General features: G+C 41.9%; 2 protein-coding genes across 5 annotated transcripts in view; both read right to left on the reverse strand.

Moving 5' to 3' along the window:
- Window positions 1-27: 27 nt before the first annotated feature.
- Window positions 28-11,008, reverse strand: tm7sf3 (transmembrane 7 superfamily member 3). 2 transcript variants are annotated; one of them, XM_035749018.2, is made up of 12 exons: window positions 10,673-11,008; window positions 8,818-8,972; window positions 7,796-7,946; window positions 7,158-7,278; window positions 5,796-5,967; window positions 5,486-5,663; window positions 4,854-4,940; window positions 4,337-4,417; window positions 3,050-3,202; window positions 2,808-2,905; window positions 2,476-2,638; window positions 28-2,358 (listed from the first exon to the last, which is right to left on the reverse strand). In XM_035749018.2, exons 1-12 carry the CDS (start codon window positions 10,743-10,745, stop codon window positions 2,105-2,107), a joined length of 1,686 nt encoding a protein of 561 aa, XP_035604911.1. In that variant the 5' UTR covers window positions 10,746-11,008; the 3' UTR covers window positions 28-2,104. The 2 variants fall into 2 exon arrangements, with proteins under 2 accessions (XP_035604911.1, XP_035604912.1); XM_035749019.2 differs by lacking the exon at window positions 10,673-11,008 and adding an exon at window positions 9,200-9,677.
- Window positions 11,009-18,857: 7,849 nt separating this feature from the next.
- Window positions 18,858-21,908, reverse strand: part of LOC118382441 (GAS2-like protein 3) — a 29,054-nt gene continuing 26,003 nt past the window's right edge. For all 3 annotated transcript variants that reach the window (XM_052492464.1, XM_052492466.1, XM_052492465.1), the window contains exon 9: window positions 18,858-21,378. In XM_052492464.1, coding sequence (XP_052348424.1) covers window positions 20,137-21,378 — 1,242 coding nt within the window. In that variant the 3' untranslated portion in view covers window positions 18,858-20,136. The remainder of the gene's footprint in view (window positions 21,379-21,908) is intronic.

Genomic DNA, 21,908 nt, shown 5'->3' on the forward strand with positions numbered 1-21,908 from the left:
GAACAGAGGAGCAGAGAAATGAACAAGTGATTTAGGAAAAACAATTTATCATCATTTCTCACACAACAAAACAGAAACACAGACAAACAGCCCATTTTAAAACATGACAAGGTAAGTACCTAAGAGCTGTAGTGAAAAATACTGAAAGGTAACCTTAACCTTGAAGAAAGCTTCATCAGTAATATTAGTGCACAGAAGCATTTCCTAGTGAGGCATTTCAACAGAATGGCTATAACTTTACAATGTCGGCCTCACCCCTGTGTGTTTTGGTTTGGAAACTGAGAAAAGTAGAAATGGCCATTTCTACTTGCATTTCAATCTTTCATCCTTGACACTAATCCTAATCTGAATCCTGTCAGGTGATAATCATAAAAGATCAATACATTTTAATTCAACATCCTGTCGTGTGCAAATGGCGAGGATTTACAAAATCACTGGTGGGATATTACACTGCATCTGAGGATACCTTGTTTTGCACAAGAGGAAAGAATCTCTTAAATTATCCACTTAATCAAGCTTCAATATTACATTTGGAGGAAAAACTGACATTGTTCATGGAATGCATTAATAAACCATGTCATGTGACTCTGCAGGCAAACTCCTGTACACATCATTAATGCCTCAAGCCAGCTTTTCATACCAAAGCACATACTGGGTGGGTAATGAGAGAGAAAAAGCCTAAAGAAAAGTCCCAGAAGACATATTGGACTCCCCTAAAATCAGTGTTTCCCCTAGGTTCAATTAGCGGTGGCCCACCGCTGCAATAAATTGCCGAGGCATGCTTTTAAAGGGATAGTCATTGGCTCAAATGATTGGATGTCTATGGGAACAGCTGGCAAGACATTGTGCTTACAATATCTAGCAATACAGCAACCCTTGCACCACTGCTAAAAAAAGTCATAGGGGAAACACAGGAAATGCTTTACCAAACGAAAGCTGGCAAAAGAGAACATAAACAGCAGGCCCACTTTAATGAAGCGTTAGGCCACCTGACAGAGAAATAGAGGCTGTGGCACTTGTCATTTGCTTTTCCTGCTACTGCTTAACACTTCAGGAAATACTGAAGGGCTTGGCTATATCACCATTTCCTATAAACATCAGTGCTCAGGATCCACCTAAACCTACCACTTGTGGTTTATGATTTTAGAGTGCTATGTCCATGAAATCAAGAGAGGATACATTTTAGGCTGCAAGTTCCCACCCATACCTCTAATAGTGTTTGATTCAACAACTATGTTTCACAAAAAGGGTCCCCAAAACCAATTTCAATATAACAGCTCTCATATTTCTTAAACATGTAATTGTTCATATTTGTAGAAAGCAAAGAAAAAAAGTGGCCTCTAAATACAGTTTTACAAAACATGGTGTAAAAGTGACCGTTTGCATTTGAAAATGTTGACAAAACATTAAAAACAATTTACATCCATTGGAGCCTAAATGGGCATACCCAGAACTCCGACAGTGGTGTCATACCCATTAAAACTGGGGGGACATATGCCCTCCAATTTCATTGAGTGTTATTAAGATAAACAAAGTATACTTACTTTTACACAAAATGAATACCTACCAAATGTTGCTGTCAAAGCCACCTCAAAATGACTGGCTGCATGATGCATCTCCATCTTAAGGTTCCAAATGTTTTCTTGTGCTATTCAGTGGTATTAAAACACATATGTTGCCCATACTGGTATGCTGTAACCCTAGTTGTTTAAAGGCACTGTGATGTACTAGGAGAGAGGGTGCCCAACTATTTTGGCACAATATTATGTGGCAGCGGTAACAGCTTCCTCAGTACCGTCTAAGAAAATGCAGCCAAATACCACAAGACTGAGGAAGTGAAACAAATCATTCTCAAAAATAATGCTTTGAAAATTCTCTGTGTGCAATTTGTGGCAAAGTTCCTCCCAGAGCATATATAAATAATACCTTAATGGACTGTTACCATCATCAATGGAATCAAAACATCCATAATCTGGAATAGAAAGACTCCAAACGCAATGGTGCTTCCCCTGTAGATAGAGAGCCCATGCACAAAAGCACCCTTCTAGTGGGGTGAATCTGTCTACCTGGCTGGGTAAAATGGGTCTAAGTTGAATGGGTGGGTTTAAAGGAGGAGGGGTGTGCGCTCGCCAGCGGACTCTCTCCTGCCAGTCAGCTGTCGGGCACGGGCGAGGAGACGGGAAGGGAGTGAGGACGTGTGGTGGCTTGGGTCGAGAACATTGGTCTTGCGGCGCTCCCGCTCTTGCAGCCACATGAGGTAAGGGCTGGGGGGGAAGAAGGGCCGTGTGCGTTCCCGGTAGAGCTGTAGCACGATACCAGACACACCCAGAACCACCCACACTGTGATCATGATGAAATCTGGAATACCAAGAGGACAAAAATATGTTAGGTTGAAAGGTCAAAATCAGGTGCCCAACATATGGCCTGCCTGCAGGTTAAATAAAACAAATAACTCTCTGAAGTGATTTTACTCACCAATGTCCTGGAAAGGCACATCAGTAAAGGCCTTGCTGAAGTTGTCGTTGAGGAAGCGTTTGAGAATGTTAAGGGTGATGTAGGATAGGCTGGTATAGATGTAAGCATTCACAGCCAGCACCACAGCATAGGCTCCAGCTACACCACACGTAGTGATGTTACCCTGCAGACAGATAACACCCACACAGCAATATTACCCAGAGGCTCCATTTCCACATTTGTCCTCCCAAATCTTTGAAAGTTCTAAGCCCTTCTTGAGTTTAAAGTGGGAGGGGCTATGGCGTTGAATTGGACAGCCACTGTAAAGAAAGTGCAGAGGGGTAGGGATCTACCTCTCTTGGCCAGCGGACAAAGAAGAGCGGCACCACCACCACGATGCAGCTGAACGTCACCCAGAACACCACATTCGAACGGAACACCTGTATGTCACCTGAGGAAGTGATGAGAATGTTTTTACAACGTTGTTACAATACTTTCTGTGTCATACAACATTCACCTGATTGAGCATAATCCTGCTTGAACTAGTAAATCAAATAAATGATCATCTGATGTAGGTATTTTGGGGTTATTTTACCGACAGGCGTGAAGAAGACAATGGAGGAGATGAGGAACCCCAACATGAGACCGACGACGATGACACAGGACATAACTGAGCCGAAGCGCCACCAGCTCATCACCAGGATAACTCCCCCCACTACGCCAATCACTGCTGTCAGGGTCAGGCGGACTGCAGGGAGGAAACAGACACTTCTGTCAGGGTCAGGCGGAGAGGGAGTTGGACAAATATCTTTATTTTTCATAGAGCCATAGAAGAATGATAACCTGAGCTTCTGGCAGGGGGTCCAACTCAGACTGACCCCAAATAAATGAAAGCAAGTCCAGGAATTTCTCCATCAATTCTAAACTCAACTGCTCTACAGATAGATGAACAATTCTTTAAATTGTCTTTACACTAAACCATGTGCTCTTCAGCATGATGGAACCCGTGCGCCAACTTAATTACTGGAACATGTGCTTTTACAGTGAGATGTTTGTTCTATGGAGAAATGTGTTGTTTCAAACTGAACTGTGTGTTGTGCACTGGGGAAGTTTCCCCATTGCATCCTGGATAAGTTATCAGCTCCACCACTGACCAAATCACATTAGGGTTCGAGTGTGTAATTATGAATTCATACGCTCACCGCCATCCTCTATGACTAACACATATAAGCCAACACTGACATCACCTTGCATATGGGGAGCACGAACACCAATGCAAGCCATTCTAGGTTTCTCCAAATCAACATAGACAAACTGTAACATAAGCATAAAATGCATACGTGACATATTTTGCTCTGCCTTTTAGATGGCATGTGGGGCACTTTTCCCATATCATCACTTATCTCCATACTGTAACAACTGTACTGATTTAGCACTGGCTAATCTGATTGCATTTCCCAGTTAATGAGACCAACAGGAGTTTCTTTCAACTGAGCTGATCTGATTGAATCACAGAAAACCTCCATGCTTTCAGGGGGCACTGACTGGAGCTTTCCAAATGAAAATAGGATAATTTTGGGGGAAAATCATATTCATATGGCATGACTATCTAATTCACATTTATGAGAGACCTGTGATGATTCATGCAATTTGTCTGGCCACAAAGCCTGTTTGTATGGCTAATTTCATTCCAAAATACTGTATGCTTTGGAGACTAATTAAAAACTACAGAGGGAGTACAGAGAGAACTGAACAAGCATATGACCAAATAAACTGAAGCCAATGTTTACTATAGAAAAAACACACAACATAATTAATGTCCTTATCAACCTGGCTGACAAGGTCTACAATCTTATGTTCATTTGAAATCACTTGAACTTACTGTCATAGTCCAGTTTTGTAGTTCTTGTGATCAGGACAAAAAAAATAAACGCTGCAAAGCCAAAGCCCATACAGAATAGCTCTAAGAGAGAGGAAGATGGAGAGGGGAACAAGGGAGGAAAGTTTAATACGGGAGAGCAACACAGTAAACACTATTTTCTAGCATGACATCTAGGGCTGGATTCCCAGACTCAGATTAAACCTGCTACTGGACTAAAAACATAACCAGCGAAGAGTATTTATTATTTTTCTTTCACGTTACTTTTTCATATTATGTGGGAGCAACAGTTTACAACAAGACCTTTAACCTCCAGGCCATATTTTCATTAGCTGGCTGGCATGAACTTTAAATGAGAGTTGGACTTTCACAAACTATAATTAACTGGGATACAGCTAGTTGGGAGCGGCTATTTATTACTGGTGTTCTACAGGGAGGAAAAGCCCTCGACTTCCCAGACTTATCTTCCAGTGATGTAGTGGAAAACTTGGTAAGTCAACACTTGTTTCCACCTACTCACCACATTTGAAGAAGCGGTGCCCAAAGAAGCATACGAAGAGGCCAGCTAAACCAGCGATGGTGAAGAAGATCCTTGTGGATATCTTCCCTAGAAGAAAAGAAAGTACATCAGCCTTTAGTCATTCTGTCTTTCCCCATAGTTGGTCTAACTTGTTGTTGGTCTAACAAGAGCAGCAGACCCTGTGTCAACTGTTTGTCTTCTTTCACCTGCTCTGAAATTGCTTATTGCTCCATTACAGTTTGTTACTGTTGACGAGAGTTGACATATGGGCTCATAAGTCAGTTACTAATCAAAATAGAGGCTGAAATCAGCTGACAACATATTCCCAGGGGACTGGGGTTGATCTTCCCTGGTCTTAAATGCATGATGTCCTTCAAGGTGCATTTCATAAGATTTCCACGGAAATAGCCCTCAAGGTCTCAGCCAGAACGATTGCAGTATAGTAAATATCTTCTGTGTAGAATGGCATTATGCTCTCGTTCCACTCAACAACAAGTCTCATTGAATAAGGCCCCGGGAATTCAGACAGGAATACTCAGATATCTTTGGAAATGTCTCCATTATAGACATATATTGACTGATGTTTCCCTGCAAAAAGACCCCTTTGGCCCTGTGCTGGTTGTCCCACTTACCCAGAGTGTCACAGCCATCCAGGGTGGAGGAGAAGCTGCAGGCGTAGGTGTGGACAGGGATATACGAGGAAGAGGTGTTAAGCACTGGGTCTCTGACTATGACAGAGTAGATGACACCCTGGCCCGGGATGGAGCTAAACACTACCTCTGTCTTATCACTGGATGATAGTGTCATGAGCTACAGGAAGAGAAAAAAAACGAGAAAAGCTCATACCATTACACCACAACCAGCAAGTTTACAGTCTACAATCCCAATCTGTATTTTTATACATGCCCATTTTACACTACATTCACACTATTATCAACTCACCCTTTTCCCATGCTCTCTCGTGGTCTGCACATTGGCCACACTCTGGATGCTGGTGATGAGGCTCTGCTCTGATAGGTCGCTCTCAGGCAGGAAGTACTGGTAAATGTCGTACCTCAGGCGCCAGCGAGTGTTTTCACCCACTTCAGTGTCACAGGCAGGTGGATTGGAGCCCCTGAGGAGGTGCCAACAGAGGTCAGTTCACAATGGATTCTGAAAGTTGTAAAAAAAAAAATTGCACTGCATATTTGGCTGTTCTATCACTGCATGTCCAGTGATGTCAGATGAGAAAAACAGTAGTTGTTTACAGTAACTTCTTTGTTGTTGTAATATCCTAAACGGACATGGCACTTTCACCTATTAACGATTCTAGCTTTAAAACAGAAATGTTGATTTTTATTATAACAATTTTTCAACATGGATTTTTCACAATTAAATAAGATGGCTCAGAAGGGCTTTTACAAATAATAATAATAAACACAGCAATATGAAAATGCAAGTCTCTTTCTTTAAAAATATGATTATAATTTAGAGACTACGCAAAAGAAGTGTCCCCATCACTTTTGTCTCATTCAACAACAACAAAAATGTTTTGCCACAGACCACCCCAGACCTCCCTGGTTTTTTGCTTTTCAAAATATCAGTTTATTTTTGTTCCAGGTAAATTTAGATACAGTTCAGTCTACAGACCACAGGCCAATGTAACATTTTAACAGGAAGATTGTGCGTGTTTGTTTCCGCTCTGCAGTCTGCTTGGCCCTGACAGAAGTGTGTGTGTGTTTCCGCTCTGCAGTCTGCTTGGCCCTGACAGAAGTGTGTGTGTGTTTCCGCTCTGCAGTCTGCTTGGCCCTGACAGAAGTGTGTGTGTGTTTCCGCTCTGCGGTCCGTTTAATGCGAGCCAGCACTTCCCATAGCCTGGTCCACAGATTATTGCACCATAGCCAGATTAATAGCAAAAAAGTATTTTCTTTATTTACATTAGAAAATATCAATGATTTCCCTCTCCAACAATTCTGAAGAGGTTGGGTTCCAATCACTGTACCTCAACACTTGTGGGTAAATCTCTTTGCTCTACTAAAGCACATTCCTAGCCAGAGCTTTGGCATTAGGAAATGTCTTACTCTGCTTCCACCACAACGAAAGCCACACAAATGTAGGACAGCACATAATGCACTCATAAGATTGCATTATTGTCTTTCAGTCACAGGACTATTTCTTTGGCTAATTGTTGGCTTTTCACCAGGGTTAACTTTAAAACATATCATAAAAAACAGGTGGGGGTGCCCTGCCTCACATTTGTTTGGTTACATACAAGAGTGGTTAAATACAAGATGCTCATATATAAACCCTCTAGTGTGTTGTTACCTTGAATATCCAATATTTGCAGGTGCAAAGCGGATAGTAGTCTCGAAAAGGTTGTAGTGGAGATAGATATTTGGGTCAATGTCCAGGTCAAATTCCAGATTACAAGCTCCAGGGACTGGGTCTGCAGAGAGAGAGAAAACACGTTATTAAAACCAGCCAATCAAAAGTCAACGTTTTTTCTTGAAGTCCATTGACAGTGCAGTAGTAGCAGACTGTTGAGAGTTTGTACCATTGGTCTATGCAGATGGCCTACTGGTGACTGAGGAGAAGTTGTAGAGTGCAGATTACTCTACACAGATACAATCAGTTTGGTGGATGGCAAAACAGCTTTGAAATTTGTCCTCAGTCAACTATTTGTTTTGTTCAATAATCCAACTGGCATTCTTTGTTTTGGGGTTTGTTTGAAACGGGCTTCATATCTATTAGATACTCTTGCTATTATTTTGACATGGTATATTGAGTGGTTAAAACAGTGGTGGATTGAGGGTGAGTAGTGAGAGGTAAAATATCCTGGAATGCTAACAGTGATGTAATGTAACATACAGATACAGTCCCTTGACAGATAGTGGGAGGCCACCTAAAACTGTAGAGGAATTGGTGGATTATTTTGGGAAGCGGAGATGGAAGGGCATACATACCAGAGCTGGTGTAGGGGAGGATGACCCCAGTGCCGGCCACAGAGTCACCATCAGGGGCCAGCAGGAACCAGGAAAGCTTGGTCTGACCGGGGATCAGGGGTGAGAGAAGGCCTGAGTCCACTGCTGTTAGAGAGAGGCCCAGCCCTGGCATCTGCCCAAAGTAGTCAACCAGACAACCAGAAAATCACACAAAGTCAGTAAACAACACAGTCCTAATCCATCCAAATCAGTCACCAAATTACTGCTTTATTCCGTGCTGTAATGTAAAGTACTACTGACATGTGCACAGACGCCCGGCTGACCACCTCTTCTCACCTAGCTGTAGGCTTTTCCTGCCAGATGGTTTTGACAGTGGAGAAATAATGACTTGTAGTGATATTCACTTCCATATGACACTCATTAACTGTCTATGCTGTGTTTGGTACATTTTCCCCTTAACAGTTGGGGACTGTTTTCATTGTTGACTTCACTAGTCAGAGCATGTTAACTGCTTTAGCCTATTCTCACCATGAGTTAGGACTACTTTGAGTTAGTTGAAAGCGTTTTCAGTAGTAAGAGGGGAAAGGCATTCAAAGTTTTCCGTCAGCACCAAAGAGCTTGTGACCAGCCTAACCCATGATCACAGCTCTACTCAGTCAGAGTGTCTGCAAATCTCACAAGACACTGTCACAAGTGGGTCACTAGAAACGGTGTGTGTGATAGGGTGATTGGCGGCTGTTTCTTCACCCAACCCTTAGGATCTCTGGGACCAAGGCCAGGATTGGTCAATCCATCTTACCCTTGCCTCATGCCCGTCGTCCTCCCATGATGAGCAACCAGCCTGGTTCCACAATATCTGACTTCCCTCCACAAGTCAGTGGACCAATCAGTGCCAATCATGTGTGTGTGTGTTTGTTCGTACGTGTTTGATAGGGTAATAGGTCATATTGAATGAATGAACACTGACCTGAATTAGACTATTACATAAATCTATTTTACTGTGAGCGTGTGTGTTTGTGTTTGTGCGTGAGCCAGTGTCTTACCCTGGTGTACGACAGCGTAGCATTGCTGTGCTGTGTGTGGAACTGGAGGGTGATAAAGGCCACGTCAAGGGGGATTCTGGAGACCACAGCCTGCACTGTCTCGTTCTCATTCACATTCACGTTCTGAAAGGTGTTGAACAGGAAAACCACCCGATCTGAGAGAGGAAATATATGTTACAGCATTATCATCCCAGGCTATCCACAACCTGTTACTACGTTCATTTATATACAGTGAGCTTCCAAAATTATTAACAGTCAACACATTTGGAAATATAATTTTATACGAATACAATTGCTCAGAGAAAGAGATGAACTAATAATACTTTTTCCCCAAAAAATGTAGGGCTAAAAAATATTGACACCGCTGTCTTCAATACCTCACCTTGCAAGGATAGCAGCACTGAGCCTTTTTCTAAAATGTTTTATGAGTTGGTTCACCCGTAAGTGTGAAAGTCTTTCCAGTTCTGCTGTTCTGATTTTCGTTGACGGCCCACTGATAAATCTCGCACAGGTGTTGTGACTATGTGGTTGCGCCTGTGGTTGTCATCCAGGATGTGAGCCTATCGTAAGTACATCTGAGAATGACACCTTCAATCCACAACATATACCAAAAACAAGGCAGTCTAGATCCTCACACAACACAACTATTGTAACTGTTGCGACACTGCTTAGCTAATCTCCAAATAGGCAACTGGATGTTCTCACTGCTTGTGTATTACATATGGCTTTTTCACTTTCTACTCTCTTGCTCCCCTTCCTTTGTGCAGCCTTCTGTCTACTTGTATGGTCTCTCGGTCTGTCCATACCTCCTGAATTGTCACCAGTCTTTCCCACTGGTCTCTTGTCTCTCTCTGTTGAATCTTACAACACATGAGATGGTTTGTCAGGGTACAAGGGTCATTTGCGCATGGGTATACTGTATTCTCATCGTGACCGATACAAAGGTTAGACTGAAAAAGAAGCATGACTGCCATGTTGGGTTCTTTTCCTTTCGTTTAACATGCGCTGTGGGGAGGGGGGGCGTAAGCAGCCAATTCCTAATGCCTGCTGCTTTCACAAGCATTAAATGTCAATGGCATCCAACCTGTCCACTAGATGCCTCACTAGCGACCATTTCACTTGCAGTGTAATTAGCCCTACATTTCAATTATATGTAGTAGTAAAGGAATTAGATTCCATGAGAGAAATATGTATTTCTGAATGCTGTGCATACTGGCATGGCAATAGTGGGTGTATACAATCAGCATTTGATCCGGTTTAGTGTAGTGTTTACATAGCCTTTAGAACTTGGGTATGAAATTGAGGGCAAGATAAAACTGTTTTTACCATAAACAATAATAGCCTATTTTGAAATCCCAGACTAATTCCACATAACTATTTAACTGTTGAAGACATATTGAATACTGGTATGCTTCCCCTTTTCCAGCAACTAGTACAACTGTCTTCACCTCATCATAACCCAAACAATAAGGATGTTTTACTCCATTGTTTGTTTTTGTTGATAATTGAGTCTTTGCAAAACAAACAATGCCATTTCAAAATACAACTAGTTAACCTTAGTTCATGTCATGGACTGTCAGCCCGTGCATCCACAGTTCCATCTATGAATTTGAGAGTGGTTCAAATTTCTCCAGCCTCAATGTGAAGACTAACTGCAACAATAGGTACCATCTCCAAACATAGGAATGGTTAACAATTCATTAAGTTAGTAGAGTTGATATCCCTGATTCAAAGAAGGCGTATATATCTTCTTCATGTATGATTGGCTTTCAGCCAGCAACCTTGATGTAATCTAAAAGTTCTACAAGTTCATCAAATGGCAATTTTATTTTAAAACATTAAAAGCACGACTTACTTTCCAGTTGTGCTACAACTCCATCACAGACCAAGACATATACAAATATGTACATTAGCCAGGAGGACGGCATTTTTTCAGGCCCACGATCCTACTTCCTAGTCTGCTACATTCACTTGCAATACATTTGGTGAGATATTCAATAAAGGCTTTCCTGCGACAGGCCAGTGCAACATAGCGTGGCTACAAATTCGTTTTCATTGCTGTTGTTGCTTCCGCGGAACAACTCCAACCACGTCCGGTCGCTCAAACGTACTACGAATGTCAACTGCTGCAAGCCACTTCCTTTCCCCAGGAGACGTCAAAACAAAATGGGCAGGTCCCAGTCCCTAGTCCTAGCGGGCGTTCCAGAGCACAGAGATTGTAACCTCACACTAATTTTAAATTTAATTAAATCACTGAACAAAACAGCAACTGGGTGATTATCATGAAACCGGTTTTAAACATATCTCGAGCAAATTCAGTTACAAAACCATGATCCATCTGCAAAAATCAAATACCATTCTAAGGACTAAGATGTATAGTTTTGGGAAAAATGTAAATTTGAAATCCATTTTTAGTTTTCGAAAGAATTTTGTACATTTTCATACCAAATTCTCATTACCTGAAATGCATTCAGACTAAATTCTCGGGTCCAAAATTGTATACAATTTTACTTTAGAAAAACCAATCTTATTTGAATAAAACACTAAATATGTTGCTGTAGTTAGTCCATAAATCAAAAATGTAATACAAGTTGACATTTACATTAAACTATCATATTTAGTTTTATTAACCTATGATGCATAATCCAGAGGAGTAGTTGAGGTAAAATGAATGTATTAATTTAAATGCCTTCAGATAAAGGTTCTTATTCTCAATCACCCACTTTACCTCACTTGACATTCTTATTACAAAACCGCTAAAACACTCAAATTGGAGAAAAAAAAAGTCTGATATAATTTTATAATTTTTTTATAATTTAGTTTATTTTCAGTGTTATTTTTATTTGGTGAGAAATGTGAACAAAATAATAGAAATGTATTGGTTTATAACCTTTTTGGACTGTTACGATAATGACAATTTTGTGAAAATTTTGGTAAAATGCACAATATCTGATAAAAAAAAACATAATAATAATTATGAAACAGATAGAGTGCCCTCAGAAAGTATTCGCACCCCTTGACTTTTTCCACATTTGGTTGTATTGCAGCCTGAATTTAACATGGATTAAATGTAGATATTTTGGCCTACACCCAAAACCCCATAATTTCAAAGTGAAATGATATTTGAACGGTAGTGTATATACAGTTGAAGTCGGAGGTTTACATATACTGAGGTTGGAGTCATTAAAACTTGTTTTCAACCACTCCACAAATTTCTTGTTAACAAACATTAGTTTTGGCAAGTCGGTTGATGATGAGGATATATTGAAGCAACACCTCAAGACATCAGTCAGGAAGTTAAAGCTTGGTCACAAATGGGTCTTACAAATAGACAATGTCCCCAAGCATGCTTCCAAAGTTGTGGCAAAATGGCTGAAGGACAACAAAGTCAAGGTATTGGAGGGGCCATCACAAAGCCCTTAACCTCAATTCTATAGAAAATTTGTGAGCAGAAGGCCTACAAACCTGGAGGCCTATACAAAACCTGACTCAGTTACACCAGCTCTGCCAGGAGGAATGGGCCAAAATTCACCCAACTTATTGTGGGAAGCTTGTGGAAGGCTAATAAAGGCAATGCTACCAAATACTGGCTAAGGTGTATGTATATAAACTTCCGACTTCAACTGTACATACACTACCGTTCAAAAGTTTGGGGTCACTTAGAAATGTCCTTGTTTTCCATGAAAACATGCATGAAATGAGTTACAAAACGAATAGGAAATATAGTAAAGATGTTGACAAGGTTCTCAATAATGGTTTTTAATTGAAATAATAATTGTGTCCTTCAAACTTTGTTTTTCGTTAAAGAATCCTCAATTTGCAGCAATTACAGCCTTGCAGACCTTTGCCATTCTAGTTGTCAATTTGTTGAGGTAATCTGAAGAGATTTCACCCCATGCTTCCTGAAGCACCTCCCACAAATAGGATTGGCTTGATGGGCACTTTTTACATACCATATGGTCAAGTTGCCCCACAACAGCTCAGTGCTGGCCACTCCATTATAGACAGAATACCAGCAGACTGCTTCTTCCCTAAATAGTTATTTCATAGTTTGGAGCTGTGCTTTGGGTCATTGTCCTGTTGTAGGAGGAAATTGGCTCCAAATAAGGGCCGTCCACAGGGTATGGCATGGCGTTGCAAAATGGAGTGATAGCCTTCCTTCTTCAAGATCCATTTTACCCTGTACAAATCTCCCACTTTACCACCACCAAAGCACCCCCAGACCATCACATTGCCTCCACCAACCACTCCTCCAGCTTCTTTTCATTTTTTTCTGAATCTCAAGAATGTTCTTCTTTATGATCCTGACACCTCAAACTTAGATTCATCCGTCCATCACACTTTTTTCCAATCTTCCTCTGTCCAGTGTCTGTGTCAGTTTTATTGGCCATTCTGAGATATGTCTTTTTCTTTGCAACTTTACCAAGAAGGCCAGTATCCCAGAGTCGCCTCTTCACTGTTGACATTGAGACTGGTGTTTTGCGGGTACTATTTAAGGAAGCTGCCAGTTGAGGACTTGTGAGGCATCTGTTTCTCAAACTAGACACTCTAATGTAATTCTAATGTACTTGTCCTCTTGTGCACCGGGCCTCCCACTCCTCTTTCTATTCTGGTTAGAGCCAGTTGTACACAGCGTTGTACGAGATCTTCAGTTTCTTGGCAATTTCTCACATGGAATAGCCTTCCTTTCTCAGAACAAGAATAGACTGATGAGTTTCAGAAGAAAGTTATTTGTTTCTGGCAATTCTGAGCCTGTAATCAAACCCACAAATGCTGATGCCCCAGATACTCAACTAGTCTAAAGAAGGTCAGTTTTATTGCTTCTTTAATCAGGACAACAGTTTTCAGATGTGCTAACATAATTGCAAAAGGGTTTTCTAATGATCAATTAGCCTTTTAAAATTATAATCTTGGATTAGCTAAAACAACGTGCCATTGGAACACAGGAGTGATGGTTGCTGATAATGGGCCTCTGTACCCTATGTAGATATTCCATTAAAAATCAGCTATTTCCAGCCACAATAGTCATGTAAAACATGAACAATGTCTACACTGTATTTCTGATCAATTTAATGTTATTTTAATGGACAAAAAAATGCTTTTCTTTCAAAAACAAGGATAATTCTAAGTGACCCCAAAATTTTGAGCGGTAGTGTATATATATATATATATATATATTTTTTTAATTTATTTACAAATGATAAGCTGAAATGTCTTAAGTCAATAAGTATTCAACAACTTTTTTTATGGCATGGCCTAAATATGTTCAGGAGTAAAAAATATGCTTAACAAGTCACATAATAAGTTGCATGGACTCATTTTGTGTGCAATAATAGTGTTTAACATGATATTTGAAGGTAAGGTAACACTTTTTTAAATTCACGCTGTAAAACAATAAAATGTGGAATAAGTCAAGGGGTATGAATACTTTCTGAAGGCACTGTAAGCACATATCCTAACCTCAGGAAATTTAGCGGAAAATTACCCTTGAGAATTTTGGGGTCAAATGTAACCCAGCAACAGTTTATGGGGAAAATAAGTAAAATTATTTGTGTAAAATATTATTTGGTGCAATATGTTTGAATTCTTGGAGTATGATAAATATATATTTGTCTTTTACATTTTTCTGTCACAATTTTAGTCCTATTTCACCTCCAGTTCAAACCACCAGGAGGCCTGAGTGTACCGCATATAGAACCTTACAATTGGGAGTTTAAATGCTGGAGTTGAGGCACAGGCATTTTGGCATTGATTGCCCTTTAAATTTGTTTCAGTTGGGTTGATTCAGACAGACTTGTTTTACACTATGGAAGTTTGCAAGATTATTATATGGTTATCAGAATTACCTTCTTGATCCAAATCAGTCAGGTTTCAAGACTAGTCATTCAACTGAGACTGCTCTTCTCTGTATCACGGAGGCGCTCCGCACTGCTAAAGCTAACTCTCTCTCCTCTGCTCTCATCCTTCTAGACCTATCGGCTGCCTTCGATACTGTGAACCATCAGATCCTCCTCTCCACCCTCTCCGAGTTGGGCATCTCCGGCGCGGCCCACGCTTGGATTGCATCCTACCTGACAGGTCGCTCCTACCAGGTGGCGTGGCGAGAATCTGTCTCCTCACCACGCGCTCTCACCACTGGTGTCCCCCAGGGCTCTGTTCTAGGCCCTCTCTTATTCTCGCTATACACCAAGTCACTTGGCTCTGTCATAACCTCACATGGTCTCTCCTATCATTGCTATGCAGACGACACACAATTAATCTTCTCCTTTCCCCCTTCTGATGACCAGGTGGCGAATCGCATCTCTGCATGTCTGGCAGACATATCAGTGTGGATGACGGATCACCACCTCAAGCTGAACCTCAGCAAGACGGAGCTCCTCTTCCTCCCGGGGAAGGATTGCCCGTTCCATGATCTCGCCATCACGGTTGACAACTCCATTGTGTCCTCCTCCCAGAGCGCTAAGAACCTTGGCGTGATCCTGGACAACACCCTGTCGTTCTCAACTAACATCAAGGCGGTGTCCCGTTCCTGTAGGTTCATGCTCTACAACATCCGCAGAGTACGACCCTGCCTCACACAGGAAGCGGCGCAGGTCCTAATCCAGGCACTTGTCATCTCCCGTCTTGATTACTGCAACTCGCTGTTGGCTGGGCTCCCTGCCTGTGCCATTAAACCCCTACAACTCATCCAGAACGCCGCAGCCCGTCTGGTGTTCAACCTTCCCAAGTTCTCTCACGTCACCCCGCTCCTCCGCTCTCTCCACTGGCTTCCAGTTGAAGCTCGCATCCGCTACAAGACCATGGTGCTTGCCTACGGAGCTGTGAGGGGAACGGCACCTCAGTACCTCCAGGCTCTGATCAGGCCCTACACCCAAACAAGGGCACTGCGTTCATCCACCTCTGGCCTGCTCGCCTCCCTACCACTGAGGAAGTACAGTTCCCGCTCAGCCCAGTCAAAACTGTTCGCTGCTCTGGCCCCCAATGGTGGAACAAACTCCCTCACGACGCCAGGACAGCGGAGTCAATCACCACCTTCCGGAGACACCTGAAACCCCACCTCTTCAAGGAATACCTAGGATAGGGTAAGTAATCCTTCTCACCCCCCTAAAAAGATTTAGATGCACTATTGTAAGTGGCTGTTCCACTGGATGTCATAAGGTGTATGCACCAATTTGTAAGTCGCTCTGGATAAGAGCGTCTGCTAAATGACTTAAATGTAAATGTAAATGTAAATGTAATCAGGGTCGCATTCATTAGGGCATGCATACCATAACAAATGTGGATGGATTGAATCTCATCACTTTTAAGAAATGGCACTGGGTATTACATTTACATAACATTTGATTAGTTTAGCAGACAATCTTATTTGAGATTTACAGTTAGTGCACTCATCTTAAAGGGGTAATCTTCTACATCCATAGAAAATATTTAATTGCTACATCAATTTTTGGACTTTTAAATTCATGATATGTACCTATTGATTCTTGAAGAATATAATTTATACACTGAGTGTTCAAAACTTTAGGAACATCTGCTCTTTCCATCACATACATTGCCTTCAGAAAGTGTTCATAACCCTTCACTTATTCCATGTTGTTGTGTTAAATCCTGAATTCAAATTTTAGCAAATTTGTTGAAAATGAAATTCAGAAATATCTCATTTACATAAGTATTCATACCCCTGAGTCCCCCCTTGCAGAACCATGTATGGCACTCAGGAACATTCACCGTCTTCTTGGAATGCAACTCCAGTGTAGTTTGGGCTTTGTGTTCTAGGTTATTGTCCTGCTGAAAGGTGCATTCATCTCCCAGTCTCTCGTGGAAAGCAGACTGAACCTGGATTTCCTCTGTTTTTTTTATCCTGAAAAACCCCTCTGTCCGTAAGAATTTCAAGCGGTCCCCTTAACGTGATACAGCCACCACTATTCTTGAAAATATGAATGGTGGTACTCAGTAATATGTAACACTTTGTATTCAAGACAAAAATGTAATTGACACATTTCTTGCAGAATTACTTTAGTGCATTATTGAAAAGAGGATGCATGTTTTGGAATATTTTTATTCTGTACAAGCTTCCTTCTTTTCACTGTAATTTAGGTTAGTATTGTGGAGTAACTACAATGTTGTTGATCCATCCATAGTGTTCTCCTGTCACACCCATTAAATTCTGTAACTGTTTTAAAGTCACCATTGGGCTCATGGTAAAAAAAAAACGGCGTTTGGAAGGCCTGTATCTTTGTAGTGACTAGGTGTGTTGATACACCATCCAAAGTGTCATTTATAACTTCATCATGCTCAAATGAATATTTAATTTATATTTATTCTCTTTTCACTCTGTCATTTAGTATTGTGGAGTAACTACAATATTGTTGATCTATCCTCAGTTTTCTCCTATCACAGCCATGGGGTACAGAGATGAGGTAGTCATTCAAATATCATGTTAAACACTGTTATTGTACACAGAGTGAGTCCATGCAACTTATGTGACTTGTTAAGCACATTTTTACTCCTGAACTTATTTAGGCTTGCCAAAACAAAGAGGTTGAATACTTATTGACTCAAGACATTTCAGCTTTTCAGTTAAAACATAATTTCACTTTGACATCATGGGGTATTGTTTGTAGGCTAGTGACAAAAACAAATCTATATTTAATACATTTTAAATTCAGGCTGTAATGCAAATGTCCCTTGACAAATTATATTTATTATTAGAGTTAATTAGTGGGAAAACAATAGTCACATAACACATACACAGAGAGATCTAGAGCAGGTATCTTTAACCTTTTCATACCCAGCGACTCCCACCCCATCATGTTAGCAACACATTTTTTAATGTCTTATCAGGTGAATGATAATGGCAAGGAAAAGTAATAAAATGAATGGATTTGGTAGACCTGCACTTTCCATGACAGACTAACCAGGTGAAAGCTATGATCCCTTACTGACAGATTTTTATTAAGCCTTGAGACAATTGAGACATGGATTGTGTATGTTTGCCATTCAGGTGAATGGGCAAGACCAAATATTTAAGTGCCTTTGAACAGGGTATGGTAGTAGGTGCCAGGCGCACCGGTTTGAGTGTTAAGAACTGCAACGCTGCTGGGTTTGTCATGCTCAAGAGTTTCCTATGTATCAAGAATGGTTCACCATCCAAAGGACATCCAGCCAACTTGACAACTGTGGGAAGCATTGGAATCAACATCCCTGTGGAACACTTGACACCTTGTAGTGCATGAGGCTGAGGATGTCTTGAGGGCAAAGGGGTGTGAAACTCAATATTAGGAAGGTGTTTATGTTAACACTCCGTGTAAATGCCTCATGAGCTTAGTTCAACTGTCCTACCCCATCAGAATCCAAAATACAAGCTCGTTTTACTCCAATGTTTGTAAACCAAGTAAATGTAAACACCATATAACCTCAAAACATGGTTAAAACTATCATTTGTATATTACAGATGGTCACTCCTTGCAACCATAGCTCTATGGATTTCAGTGGTTACATTTCTCCAGCCCCAGTTGTCAGCTTTTTACCAAAACAGGGAGGACAATTTGTTATCGTTTCAACTGCTGATTGCTGCTTTAAGGTCCCCAGCTAAGACAACCAACCATCACATTGAGTAAAAATGTTCCACAATAAAGCAGCCATCACTGAGCTGATCAAGTAAATGAAGTGGTAACCAAGGACGAGTGGAAATATAAATCCATATTGAATTAAGTATATGGCTGTACTCGACTGCACAGATCAACTTTCAAAGACCTTCTAGTACTTCAGCTGCACATCTCCTCATACCTTTTTCACACTACTGAGCCAAACCCTAGGATGATTCTAGGCCAAGCCACGCTCTACTGTGCCAGCCTGGTTACGCATCCATTGTAGTTTCTAAGACTATGCTGGAAAGGACAATGTGAAAGCCAGCGCAGTATGGTTAGCACGAGAGTGTGAAAAGGGTATGAGTATGCTTAGTTTCTGGAAATGAAGTCAATATCAATATCATTTCCACTGACTTCAAATGTTACTGTCAATTATGAAGCGCAGACATGTTTTGCAAGGAAGTCTGGCAACGTTTGGCCTTTTATTGGACAATGTAACAAAAGTAGATCAGACAACACAAAACAGAATCAACATCCAAATTGACACACACCAAGAGGTTTTAATAAAGTGCTGACCAAGAAAACAGATAAAGTAACTTAGACGTGAAGCTCACGCAGAAAAGTAAAAACATGATCAATGAAAATAAACTAATTAAAATCTACCTCACGTTAACTTCCCCCTCTGTAAAATGATTAAGGGCTTCGCTTGTCCCTTTGTTGTCTACTACGTGTTCAAAGGATGTGTTAGAGGCATATTATTATCAGTAGTAATTCATTTGAGATTTGACCTTGTAATAATCATAAAAAACTCAGTCTGAGTGCTTGTACTTTGTGCAATTCTCATTTGTAAAAACAAATATTAAAACCCTAGCTTCTAGTACATTCTAAAGCCACTCAGCAACAACAGGCATTTCTAAAGGCACACGAGAAACATTCCAACAGTGCTTAATTTGACCTCTAAAATGGAAAATACCACATTCATCATCCAGTCTGTGACTAAGAGAAACAAACGTCTATATTCAATCATACCTCCATCAATGAAAAGCTTATCCACACAGAGGACAAACATTCAGTCCAGTTATATTTTCTGTCAAATATGTGAAACTTTGGTTACAGTAACCTGCTTGTAATGAATATTGAAAACTCAAAAAGCAAATGTTCAAAGTGTGCTGCCTTACTTAGCTCTGCTTTGCACAGAAATGACCCTTTCTGAAAAGAAAATGTCAATGTTTAAAAGTCTAACTTTAATATGCAGAGAAAAAATATGTATCAGATCAGATGGACAAAGAGTGAGCCCTCTGTATGGAACCTCAAGACACACGAATAGACGTTAGAAAGCTTTCAAAAACACTCAAATGATGGAAAAAGGATAAGAAACAAAAGGCTGTTGAAGGGATGTTGGTTGACAACACTTCCATTGAGTGTTTCTGTTAGGCTAAAGACTGTATTGAGCTGACCTCAGATAAAATCAGTATCACTCACTTCTCAACCCATTCAAAGACAGTATAAAAATGGACTTCTTGTAAAATGCTATTGAAGCATGAGCTTCAAGCTTTTGACAACAGGACAATAAAAGGAGACAAAGTAACAAAAAAAATCTAACCAACAGAAACATAAACATAAAAATGGTAGAATGCAAATGACGTTTTGAAAGTTACACACTAGCTTGTGTCTTGACAGTTGCTGCATCTATAACCGGTTGGGTATATATATGTCCCCCAATTACGTCTCACGTCTTCTGATGCCTTCTACTGTTCATTTCAAAATAAGGGTCCTCGCTTTTGTTCTTGAGTTGGGTCTTCTTCGTGAGAGCAGTGTTCTTTTGGGAGGGGAGGGCTTTGATGTTGGGGCTGGTTTTTCGGGGGGCCGTCATGGTGGGCTCCGGCTTGAGAGAGGGGGTGTTGGTGGTAGGCGCTTGCCTCCGTCCTGCCCTTTGTGCAGTTGGTACCGTTCTCTGGTTGGTCTTGCCAACAGCGGAAGAGCCACTAGGGGCCCCTGGTACCCACCCAGGGGTGCCACCACATGGAGGCACAACCACTTTGGGGATGGCCCTGGTTTGGGCCTGGCTTTTGGCTGTTGTTTCTTTGCTCTTGGGGAGCGCAATGTTGGATTTGGGCAGGGCTGTTGTGGCAGTCCTGGAGGTAGGGTTTAGTGCCCTGGTGGGTTGGGCCGTTGCAGGCCTGGGTGTTGGCACAGGCACCCGGGGGGTTGGACGGACCAGTCTTGCAACATCCAGACGAAGGCGTGAGGTCGGGGAGGTGGGCCGCCTCTGAGACAGGCGGAGTTGGGTGGCGCCGGTTGGGGGTCGGCCATCTTTCTGGAAGTGTACCCTCGATGGGGCTGTGGCGGGGCAAGGCACTGTGATGGAGGTGTGGGTGGATGGAGTGGAGGAGGGTTTAGGACATTTACAGGAGGGCTCGGGGCACACAGGGCTACGGGGCTGGGAGAGGGCGCCGCAAGGGGATGGCCTGAGCTTCAGCTTGGGGGCAGAAGAGTAATGTAGCAGTGGTGCCGCCTGCTGGCTCTTGCCACTGTGAAGTGAAGGGCTTGGGCCCTGCTGCGAAGACAGGGTGGGTGACACAGCAGCCACCTTTTTGGGGATTGGCAAGGGCTTCTGGGTGGGCTTCTTGGGGGAGGGAAGGGGCATCTGCAGGATCTTTTTGGGTGCTGCGGCTGCTTTCCTGGGCAGAGTTGGGGTCGAGACGGGGGTGCAGGTAGCTTTGGAGGCCGAACCAGAGGAAGACGAGGAGGAAGACGAGGGGATGAGGTTGACTGCAGCAAGAGGGTCCATGTCAGGTAGAGGGGCCTCTGCTGCAGAGCCGTAGCCCGGTGGCCCCTTCTGGTATGCCAGGATCTTCTGCTCCAGAGTTGTGAACTGGAGCACCCGGCCGGGGTCGTACTTGAGCAGGAAACCCCTTAGGGTGTCCCAGCCACCCCCCACACGCACCATCACATGCTTCCCATGCAGCATCTACCACAGTGAGAGAGAGGGAGAGACAGGGATAAATGTGAGACATTTCAGTTGGTCTCTTTAAAGGGTTAACAGTGAAGTGGTGACGCAGAGTACCGTGCTAAACGTCAAATTACCTCTAAATCCCGCGGTGTAAGCTCACAGCTTTTAAAGGAGGAACCACTATACCACCACTACTCACTGCCTACCACCACTACTAACCACTCACTACTCACTCCTACTACCATTAACTAATATCTACAGTGCTGCCAACTAATATCTACAGTGCTGCCAACTACTATCTACAGCTACCATCTATTTTTTCAGCTGCTGTTTGACGGAAGTGTTAACGCTGTTCCTTGGCCAATAAGTTAACGCTGTTCCTTGGCCAATAAGTTAACGCTGTTCCTTGGCCAATAAGTTAACGCTGTTCCTTGGCCAATAAGTTAACGCTGTTCCTTGGCCAATAAGTTAACGCTGTTCCTTGGCCAATAAGTTAACGCTGTTCCTTGGCCAATAAGTTAACGCTGTTCCTTGGCCAATAAGTTAAC

The sequence above is a fragment of the Oncorhynchus keta genome, chromosome 33 (assembly GCF_023373465.1).
Source record: "Oncorhynchus keta strain PuntledgeMale-10-30-2019 chromosome 33, Oket_V2, whole genome shotgun sequence".
NCBI lineage: Eukaryota > Metazoa > Chordata > Actinopteri > Salmoniformes > Salmonidae > Oncorhynchus > Oncorhynchus keta.